Raw genomic sequence first — 11,674 nt, 5'->3', positions numbered from 1 at the left:
TCAGAACCTCTCCAGCTGCAGAGAGAACAAGGGAGCAGATCAGTGAGTGTCTACAGAGACTCCCTTCATCATCTGTCACATCCAGGACAAAGAGCAGCAGGACTTTAGTCGTGTTCACAGCAGAAGTGGAGCAGCTTCCTTTCAGCTCATCTTAATGTCTTGGACTGAAGCATCAGATTTGCTGACTCTGCACATTTCACTCACAGTAAAACAAACTGCTGAGTCATGGCTTTAGAGACGACTTCCTGTTGGTCCATCACAGACAGAGTCGCTGTGTGGTGACCAACATCTTCTCTGCTTTGAAACATCAGCTGACACAGAAACATGAGAAGCTTTGGAGCAAACTAATGACAGAAGGACACAGACACAGATGTGATGACTGGACTTCAGCAGAGGTTCTGCTCTGGACCAGCACCACATGGTTACTACATGGAACCATGGTTCTATCAGCCAGACTGATCTCAGAGCTGTGACACACATGAACCTGATCCGTAGTTAGTGTTGATGCTACGACACTTTGATGAGTGACTGGAGCTTTACAGGAAACACTGGATCTCTGCTGTGACACTAACTGAGTTTAGTCCAATACTGCTGAAAGCAGCACAGACTGACTCCAACCTCTACTAACCTCAGAAACTTTACTCGAAAGTCTGGACTCAGGTCACGAAGAGGCTTCACAGATGAATCGTGCAGCTTGTTGAAGCTCAGGTCCAGTTGTGTCAGATGTGACGGGTTGGACTTCAGAGCTGAGACCAGAGAATCACAGCTGATCTCTGACAAACTGCAGCAACTCAATCTGAATAAAGAATCAAAGATGTGGATCAAAGCATTAATAATGAGTCAGATTTGTCCTGATCACTGATGTTTAGTCTAAAATGAGTGACTTTATGCTTGTGTTGTTGTGTCGTCATGATCTCAGCTTCTACACATCATCCACTTGTCAGCACAACATTCATACACCTGTTGATGTCAGCACTGATTCACAAGCTGCTGTTGACCTCAGTCACATCTGAAATCAGTAGAGAGGCTGATGGACTCAAACTCGACTGAAGCCAAATATTAGTTGTGATGATTTTCTGATAAAGTGATGAATTGAAAACCAACCAACACTGGACATTTTCTACAGCTGCTTTACAAACATGAGAAATGCAAGTGTGTAACTTGTGAAGGGTTCATCTCAGTCAACAAACACTTTGATGACAACTCACTGAAATGAAGTAAAACTGCGTTAGAAGAATGTGATTAATGAGTTTCCAACCAGGATGGACCTGACTGGTTCCACTGGGAACAAACACACACTCACTGACTGGTTCCTGTTTGGTGCCACCTTGTGTTTCTGTGCAGTGATTGGGTTCTGATGTACTGGACTTTGTGTTGATGTGAACTGACTGTGAACTTTTGGATTTTTATTCCTAAGAAACAATTTGGGTTCAACATTTAAAGAATATTGTTTCATATTGTTGTGTGTGTTTTAATGTTTAGTGTTCCTTCAGTGGAACCAAAGTGATCAAACTATATAGTAATTAAACAAAAACCAAACCATTAACTGTCAGGTGTGAAACCTGCTGGTTCCCTGAAGCAGAACCACAGTCAGAACCTAGAACCTAGAACAGTAACAGTCAGTGAACTGACCTCAGAGTCTCCAGTCGACAGTGACGACTCTCCAGAAAAACACAAAGATGCTTCACTCCTGAATCCTGCAGCTTGTTGTAGCTCAGGTCGAGTTGTGTCAGATGTGACGGGTTGGACTTCAGAGCTGAGACCAGAGAATCACAGCTGATCTCTGACAACCTGCAGCAACTCAATCTGAATAAAGAATCAAAGATGAAACAGTAGAAAACAAAGAGTCAGTTGAAACCATTCAGTGTCTCATGGTGTCGTTATGATTTTCTCTGATTCTTCAACAACATCTTTGTGTCTTTATTGTGATTCATTGGTTTGTTCCATGTTGTCTTGATGGAGACAGAACCAACAACATGATCCTGACTGAAATGTTCCTGTCTAAACTCTGATAAAAACCAGTGAACTTTAGGCTTCGTCACCACAGAGAACAGAGACACTGACTCCACACATTCTTTAGGACCAAAGTGTCTCCATAGGATCCAAGCTGTCAGTGACCTTTGACCTTCTCCACTCCTCTGGAACAGCTGTGCTTCCTGCTGCAGGTGATGGTGGTTCTGTGATGCTGCTAGGATTCATTTCCTCTTCTCTGCTCCTCCTCCAATCAAACATCATTCACTGTCTGTGGTGTTTGATGATCATTAATGAGCTTTACTCAACTATTTAATTCTGTGTTCACATTTTCTCTTTTAAACCATCATCAACGTTTACTGACTTTTTTACTTCCTTTTAGTCATTGAACAGTTGAATGTGATCAGTCCTGAAGGTGATTTGACCTCATGATGAACCTGCTACAGGTCACATCACATTAACTCACACAGAAGTAAAACATGGAGTCTGACCTCAGAGTCTCCAGTCGACAGTGACGACTCTCCAGAAAACCACACAGATGCTTCACTCCTGAATCCTGCAGCTTGTTGTGGCTCAGGTCCAGTTCTGTCAGATGTGATGGGTTGGACTTCAGAGATGAGACCAGAGAATCACAGCTGATCTCTGACAAACTGCAGTCAGTCAAACTAAATAAAGAATCAAAGATATGGATCAAAGCATTAATAATGAGTCAGATTTGTCCTCATCACTGATGTTTAGTCTAAAATGAGCAGAGTGACTTTGTGCTTGTGTTGTTGTGTCGTCATGATCTCAGCTTCTACACATCATCCACATGTCAACGCAACGTTCATACACCTGTTGATGTCAGCACTGATTCACAAGCTGCTGCTGGAACCAGTAGAAAACCAGACGTGTTGGATCAAAGACTTCATCTGGTTCCTTTCATTCATTCATCGTCTTCTCTCTAAATCTGAACTATTCTGTGTCATCTGATGGAAAATGTTCAGACTAATGTTTGGATCAAACTCCAAACTGACCATTATTGATGAAGTGAATCATCTTTAGAACTGATCCCAGTCAGATGGATGTTGTTATGGGAAACATTGTTTCTTCCTTATTCTATGCAGTTATTATATGATTTAATGCTTTAACCCTAACCCTCCAGCTCATGTTTTGTCCTACTGTATGTATTTGACATTTCACCTAGATTGTTCAATGGTTGTCTCTGCCTGATAGACTCTCAACTCCCAAACCCAAGGCCAGGGAGTTGTGTCTCTGTCTGTTGAGACTTGGTGCTCTTTTCTCACAGATTGTTGGACGTCAGCAATGCAAGTGTGAGAATTTAAACATCTTTACACACACTGTGACAGGGAAGACAGGGTGCATGTATTTTGATTGGGCTACACAGACGTTCCACCCTAGTCAGACAGAGAAAGGGGTTAAAAGGCAGAAGCAACTTGAGGATCGTGGGCTCTTTGCATCACTCCTCCGTGGTGTGTGCACTGATCTCCACAGCTGGTTTTTGGTTTGTTGATGTGCACGATCAACATCCATGCTTTTAATTTGCTTTCCCCGTTATTTTTATTTTCCTTTATTTTTATAATAAATCACACAAAAGACAACTCTCTCATCTGCCTCTTTATGGAAAATTTCCACCACAATGTTCTCTCCTCGGGTTCTGCATGGAACATAGAACCTTCTGTAGCAACATGTCTGCAGCCTCATATTCGTGCTCCTGTTTCCTGCTTGTGTCTCTACAAAGTGACATCATTGTCTGACAGGAAGCATCACACACAGGTTGAAGTGTCGCCTGTTGATGGAGACGAATCAGACGCTGTTACCGGCGAGGGTCAAACTAGACTCATAACAGTATACTACTGTTACAACCGAGGGTCGAACTGGACTGAACAGTATTCTAAGAACACGCTCCCTGAGCGGGGAGACAGGCTACAATGGCCTACAAACTGAACTGAGAGGGAGGACCCAAATGCACAACCCACAGAAAGGACTGATAATAAATGATTTAATAAATAAAACATACAGACAGAGGACAATACAAACTAAGGATGCTGCGTATGCAGGATAGGCCAGAAATAAACAATGCAAACTAACACATAACTCACAGGTAAACTAAAGATCACTGCAGAGCAGGAAACTAAATTACCATCCTAAAACACAAAACATGCAAACTGTACCTAAGCTCAAAACCTAAATAGCACAAAACTAACAGAAGTACTCACTGGTCAACTGAAGATCACTGCCGAGCAGGAAACTAAATAAACCATACTAAGAACACCAAACATGCAAACAACAGTACGTAACACAATCAGTGAACAATCACGGACGGAGCACGGGAGCACGATGACATTGTGATACTGTAACACATAATGCACCAACAAAGACTGTGCACAAACTGAGACCTTAAATACAAGACAAGACAGGTGAACCCAATCAAACTAATACAGGAAACACAAAACAGAAACAAGGACACAAATCCAAAAGGGTAAAACCATGGTTCCCCCTGGTGGCGTGGAGGCCGAGTCACAACAGACGCCACTAAAGATCCTTCAAACATGTGGAGACATGATTTACTCTGAGTCTCTGCTGCTGTGTCACATTTAAAGTGTGACAAACTTCTGTTCATGAGCTTTATAGAGTCACAACAAACTGTCAATCATTCCTGCAGGTTTCTGACACAAGTCTCTTTTCATTCTAGATTCAAGTGGAGACGTTTGAAGTGACGAGCTGAAAAACTGCTGCTGAGACATGAACCAGGAAAAACACTGACCTCAGAGTCTCCAGTCGACAGTGAGGACTCTCCAGTCCAGCACACAGAACCTTCACTGAGTCCTGCAGGTTGTTGTTACTCAGGTCCAGATGTGTCAGATGTGACGGGTTGGACTTCAGAGCTGAGGCCACAACTTCACAGTGAGTCTCTGTGAGTCCACATCTAGAAAGTCTGTGATGACAGAAAATATAAAGTCTATAAATGTGAAGTGTCTGTGTAACAAACTGACTTAATGGATGTTAATGCTGAAGCAGCTGTATCTCAGTTGTTGGTTTTGACTTAAAGCTCCATCGAGCAAAGAAAGACAGAAGATCCTGATGTTCAGTAACTTTACAGCTGCTTTGATCTGATCCTCAACAAAGACGTTTTCTAGGAACCAGTAGTTGATGTTTTCACTCTGTGAACTTTTAGATTCTGTGTGAAGTGTTTCTCTTTAACACTGAGGCTTCAGCTTCATGTTGCTGTAGAATATTAATGATCACATTAACGTTGGACTTACTGAGCCTTTCTGCAGTTCCTCACAGCTGGGATCAGTCTCTGTCGTCCCTCCACTGATGTGTTGTACTTGTCCAGGTCCAACTCATCCAGAACCTCCTCTGACATCTGCAGCATGTAGGCCAGAGCTGAGCACTGGATCAAGGAGAGTTCCTTCTCTGATCTGTTCTCTGACTTCAGGAACTCTTGGATCTGCTGATGGACTGAGTGGTCGTTCATCTCCATCAGACAGTGGAAGATGTTGATGCTTCTGTCTGGACAGATACTGTAACTGTTCATCTTCAGGTTGTTGATGATTCTCTGGATGGTTTCTGGACTGTTCTCTGTGTGACCCAGCAAACCTCCTAAGATTCTCTGGTTGGACTCCAGACAGAGGCCATGAAGGAAGCGAACAAACAGGTCCAGGTGGCCACTTGGACTGAGGAGGGATTTAAACATGGTTCTACTCAGGACAACATCCAGAGCAGCATTGGAGTCTTTCAGAAACTCCTCCAGTTCCTCCATTTTCCCGTTGGTGTAACAGAGCATCATGTGAACAGCAGCCAGAAACTCCTGAACGCTCAGATGAACAAAGCTGAAGATCTTGTCCTTGGTTTTCCTCCCTCGCTCCTGTTTAAAGATCTCTGTGAACACTCCTGAACACACTGAGGCTCCTCTGACATCGATGCCGCTCTCTTTCAGATCTTCCTCATAGAAGATCAAGTTTCCCTTTAGCAGCTGCTTAAAAGCCAGTTTAGCCAATGACTTGATGTAGTTGCTGCTCTGTTCTGGTCCGTACTTGTCTTTAGTCCGATCCATCTGAAACCCCAGGAACTCTGCGTACATCTCCGTCAGGGTCTTGGGCAGCTCTCCTCCCTCTCTGGTTTCCAGCAGATCCTCCAGAACCGTAGCAGTGATCCAGCAGAAGACTGGGATGTGGCACATGATGTGGAGGCTTCGTGCCGTCTTGATGTGGGACATGATTGTGTTGCTCTGCTCCTCATCTGTGAACCACTTCCTGAAGAACTCCTCCTTCTGTGGGTCAGTGAACCCTCTGACCTCCGTCACCACCTCAACAAAGTCTCCATGAATCTGATTGCCTGCTGCAGGTCGTGTGGTGATCCAGATGCGAGCAGAGCGTAGTAGTTTTCCTCTGATGAGGTTTGTCAGCAGCTCATCCACTGACGTGGACTCTGTGACGTCACGTTGACCCGTCTCCTTCTCACTGGTGCTACAGTCCAGTTGGAGGCGACTCTCGTCCAGTCCATCAAACACAAACAGAAGTTTGAAGCTGCTCTTGTCATAGTTGCTGTTTCCTGATGACTGTAGATGTGTAAAGATGTAATTCAGAGCCTCCAGGCTGATGGACTCAGTTTCTGGGATACATTCATGAATGAGCTCTGACAAACTAAACTTCTGTCCCTTCAGTGGATTCAGCCGACGGAAGGTGAAGGGGAAAATCAGATGCACGTCTTGATTGGACCTTTGTTGGGTCCAGTCCAACACAAACTTGTTCACAAGGACTGTTTTTCCAATCCCAGCGATTCCATTGGTCAACACTGTTCTGATGCGTCTGTATTTACCAGGGGGATGTTTGAACAGGTCACTGGGCTTCACTGGCTCCTCTGCTGATCTTTGCTTCTGCTGTGTCGTCTCAACCTGTTGGACCTCATGCTGTGTGTTGATGTGTGAATCCGGCCCAGCTGTGATGTACAGCTCTGTGTAGATGTCATCCAGACGTTGGTCGACTTCTGACCAGCCTGGTTTCACACAGAGAAACTGGTCTTGGAGGTTTGATTGAAGCATCTGCTGGTAATATGTGATGAACCGTTGCTCTGGTACCAGAACCATCAGATTTGGGTCCAACAAAACACAAAGAAGACAAAGTCTGAGGTTAAAAGAAATGTCTGGTTGACTGACTCAAGTCTTTGTGTTAATGAACATAATGAAACAGCCTGAAACACTAGAACTAGTGAAGAGAAGTTAAATGTTGAGATAAATCCTCTTACTCTGCAGACAGTCAACCAGCTCCTCCTGCTTCATCCTCTTCAGGAAGTTCACTGTGATCTTCAGAAACGCGTCTCTGCTGCTCTTCCTCTGCTCTTCATCCTCACCATCCATTTCCTCCTCATCCTCCCTCTGACTCTCTAAGCATTCTGGGTAATCTGGACTCAGAACCTTCTGGATCTTCTTCAGCTCCTTCTTCACAAACGTGACAATGTTTTCCTCCAGCAGCTGGAACAGAAACTATATGAATGACCTGATCCAACTAAAACCATGGAGCCAAACATCAGATCCATGTTGGACACACTGACATCCACTGGTCTAAAACGTGCAGCATGGAGATGATTGAACACAACAGATGAACAGTAGTAGTTGTACATGTACAGACCATAAATATGGAGTCCAGGTGTGTTTGGTGCTGCTGGACAGACTGAGCACTGGGAACCTCTGAGCTCTGCTGGTCCACTCTGTGGAGGAACCATGAAGAATGAGTCCACACAGAGACACACACAAGGTAAAGGTCCATGAAGTGATGTTGGATGTGAGCACTGTAGTGGTGAAGGTTTACTGTCAGTCAGTTGCTTCAGTCTCAGCTCTGAACAACATTTATCTCTGCCTCCCTCACTGAACAAGGCTGAAGTGTTGGAACAAGGAGTCTGCTGGGATCAGACTGGTTGTACTGGGCAGCTCCCAGTTTGAATATGATGAACTAGGAACATTTAACTACTTCCTACATTCATTCACTGTTACAGTAGACGTCGGCTCTGGTGTCGACACTGGGGACAAACAGTCGCCACTGCAACAACATCACAACTAAAGTCTCCAGTAGTAACTTCAATCTACTGCTGGAAGTGAAGAAGCTTTAAGACATTTGACCAAAACCTTCATGTAGAGACGTCAATAAACAGATTTGATCAGAGATGATCAGCTGCTTCCTTTGACGTCAGCACTTCATTAGAAGAGGAGCAGCCCCTGAGACCCTCTACAGGATCAGAGCTTTAGCTACTGCTGGATGGAGATTTGATCAATGATCAGAGTAAAGAAATCTTCTCCTTCACATCAACATTTCAAACACGAAATGGAAACAACACAAATGTTTATCATCAGATAAAGTTGACATCAAATCAATGATTCAAAACAACTCACTGTGACTCTGATACAGATTGGTCTTTGAAATCAATAAAACGGTCATTTGACCAGTCGCTCTTGAAGGACACACAGCTGGGTCCAGGTCCAGGTCCAGGTCCAGGTCCAGGTCCAGGTCCAGGTCCAGGTTCAGCAGATCCTCGTCTCTGATGGGACCTGATAGAAAAACACCTACAGTGACTCTCACGCGTTGAGTCCTAAATGAGAAGTAACAGTAAATCAGTGATGTGTCTGTGACTTGGAGACAGAATCATCACCTCTGAGCTTTATTCTGGTTCTCATGGTCCCCACACAGACTGGTTTTAGAGGGAGGGGCTCCCTCCTCTCTGTCCTCATACTGATTCATGCTGCTGGATTCACACTTTCTACTTTCATGCGGAGAAGAAACACAAACCATTCATCTGCACATCAACTCAAATCCTCCTTCATCATCATCAGCTGCTCCTCCACTGATTGTAGCTTCTTCTGTGGTTCATATCAGTGTCAGCTGGATGCAGTCAAACAGTGGGAGGCAGAGGAAGCTGCACCAGCTGCTCTACTTCTGTCAGGGACCACAACCAGTCTGATCACATTGATATAAACTAACAGTAAATCACAGAGATGTCACTTGACTCACACAATGACTCTGACTTTACTCTGACTCTAATAACTGAGTCACGGCAAAATCTTCATATTCTGGTTCTGTTTTTACTTATTGATGCATTAACTTTACTAATGCTTCATCTTCACTATGCAGTTGGTCCAAAGATGGAGCTCATTTTATCATGTTATAAACCCAGCTTTATCCATAACAAAACATCAGTGTGTATCAGGTCAATTCAATTCAATTGTATTCATACATAGCGCCAAATCCTAACAAAGTTATCTCAAGGCATGTAACAAGGTATGGTTTAAGACCTTAAACATCTAAACCCAACGGATCCCACATACAGCAAGCCTTTAATTACAATTTGACAGCAACAGTGGAGAGGAAAAACTTCCTCTCTAACGAGGAAGAAACCTCCAGCAGAACCAGGCTGGATGTGGGCGGCCATCTGCCTCGACTGGTTGAGGTGAGGGGAGAGAGAGAGAGAAAAGGACAGCAACAACAACAAGCAACAACAGAGCACAGGCAGGATGGTTGGACCAGAGACTGGACACAGGATGGTTGGATCCGCAGCTGCCCATCACAGACACATACTGTAGCTCTAAGTCTGATGATACCTGTGAGGACAGAGTGGGGGAGCGAGAGAGAAAGAGCGGGGTAGAAGCACAACGACAAGGTTAGTTGAACATAGAACAATGATGGGATGTTATTGAACAGAAGAGGTAGAAAGAAACAGAGGAGCTCAGTGTATAAATTAAGTCCCCCAGCAGTCTATGTCTATTGCAGCTTAACTAAGAGATGGTTCCTGTGACTAACAATCATTGCCAGTGACCTGAACCATCTCTAACTATAAGCTTTATCAAAAAGGAAGGTTTTAAGCCTAATCTTAAAGGTAGAGAGTGTGTCAGCTTCTCGAACCTGAACAGGGAGCTGGTTCCAGAGGAGAGGAGCTTGGTAGCTAAAAGCTCTGTCGTTCTACATTTAGAGACTCTAGGAACCACCAGCAGCCCAGCGCTCTGAGAACGAAGTGTTCTGCTGGGATCATAAGGAACTATGAGGTCTTTAAGATAAGAAGGACCTTTATCATTGAGTAATTTGTAGGTGAGTAGGAGAATTTTAAATTCTATCCTACATTTTACAGGCAGCCAGTGCAGAGAAGCTAATGTAGGAGAAATGTGATCTCTCTAAGTCCTGTCAGAACTCTGGCTGCAGCATTTTGAATAAGCTTTAGGCTTTTTAAGGAGCTGTTAGGACATCCTATGAGTAAGGAGTTACAGTAGTCCAGCCTAGAGGTAACAAATGCATGGATCAGTTTCTCTGCATCGCTCTGAGAGAGGATGCTTCTGATTTTAACTATATGTCTAAGGTGGAAGTAGGCGGTTCTAGAGATGTGTTTAATTTATGACGTAAAAGAGAGATCCTGGTCAAAGATGACACCAAGGTTCATCACAGTACAATCTAAAGCTAATGTTATGTCATCCAGGGTGCCTATCTGACTCAATAGTGTTATATAGGTTTCTGACACAAGTAATGGTGTAATAGTAGTGTTGGAAGTTTTGGAACATCGAGGATTTGATGTTATTTAAACAACTTTGACCAGTTTATCTGTTTCATTTGGCTGCAAAGACAGATATAGCTGAGTATCATTAGCATAACAATGACAATTTATAGAATGCTTCCTAATAATATCACCTAGAGGAGACATGTATAGACTAGACTATAATACTAGAGTATTGTACCAAGCACAGAACCCTGCGGTACTCCAATCCTTGTGCATATAGAGGATTTATTGTTGACATGAACAAACTGAAATCTGTTCAACAAATAGGATTTAAACCATCCCAATGCTGTTGCTGCATTTAATTCCGATGCTATGTTCTAATCTCTGTAATAGAATGCAGCACTAAGATCTTACAGGACAAGGACAGAAACTAGACCCTTGTCTGAAGAGATCATTAGTGACTCAAACCAGAGCTGTTTCTGTGCTATGATGTTTTCTAAATCCTGATTGAAAGTCTTCGTACAGGTTATTCCCACTCAGGTGGTCAGAGAGTTATTTAGCCACAATTATTTTTCAAGAATCTTAGAAATAAAGGATAAATAAATAAATAAATAAATAAAGGTGAAGAAATAAATAAATAAAAAATAAAGTAAAGAAGGGTGAATTTGCCTACAAGCTCTCTAAGTAAGACAGAGGACTTGGTAAATTTATTAAAGTTGTATGAGCTGATTAATATGTAACAAAGAGATGAACTTTGTACAGCAATAAGGTTTTATCGGATCTGAAATCAGGGTGTCAGCTGAGACTCTGAAACTCTGGTCAGAGTCCAACAACCGTGTCTTAACACACATCTATAAATTCATAATGAGAAGATGGATAAACAGGAAAAACAAGAAACTCAGTGAGACTGAAAGATAAATAAAATAGTGTTCCTGATTTCAAAAGTTAAACATGAATAATTGAGATTTTAATTCAGATCTACTGATGACACAAATGTTTAACTTTCTATACATCGTATAGATGACAAAGTCAGTTAATGTCTGACAGGATTTTATTGCTGTCAGTGTCATGAAGACAAGAAAATATAACTGATGTGTTGGTGGAAATTTCCCATAAACAAGCAAATGAGAGAGTTGTGTTTTGTGTGATTTATAATAAAAGTAAAAGGTTTACTTAAAAAGTAAAGTCAAATAAAAATAATAGGGAAAGCAAATCAAAAACATGG

The 11,674-nt window shown here is 42.8% G+C and overlaps 1 protein-coding gene across 1 annotated transcript; it reads right to left on the bottom strand.

Annotated features, from left to right (window-relative positions):
* LOC129603765 (NACHT, LRR and PYD domains-containing protein 12-like) lies at nucleotides 1–6,242 on the bottom strand. The gene is made up of 5 exons (XM_055506742.1): nucleotides 5,238–6,242; nucleotides 4,739–4,909; nucleotides 1,633–1,806; nucleotides 643–796; nucleotides 1–15 (listed from the first exon to the last, which is right to left on the bottom strand). The coding sequence occupies exons 1-5, from the start codon at nucleotides 6,191–6,193 to the stop codon at nucleotides 1–3; spliced, it is 1,470 nt and encodes a 489-aa protein (XP_055362717.1). The 5' UTR covers nucleotides 6,194–6,242.
* Nucleotides 6,243–11,674: the final 5,432 nt, after the last annotated feature.

The sequence above is a fragment of the Betta splendens genome, unplaced genomic scaffold (assembly GCF_900634795.4).
Source record: "Betta splendens unplaced genomic scaffold, fBetSpl5.4 scaffold_30, whole genome shotgun sequence".
NCBI lineage: Eukaryota > Metazoa > Chordata > Actinopteri > Anabantiformes > Osphronemidae > Betta > Betta splendens.
Note: the sequence above shows the minus strand (reverse complement) of the source record. Positions and strands in the feature narration are given on the sequence as shown.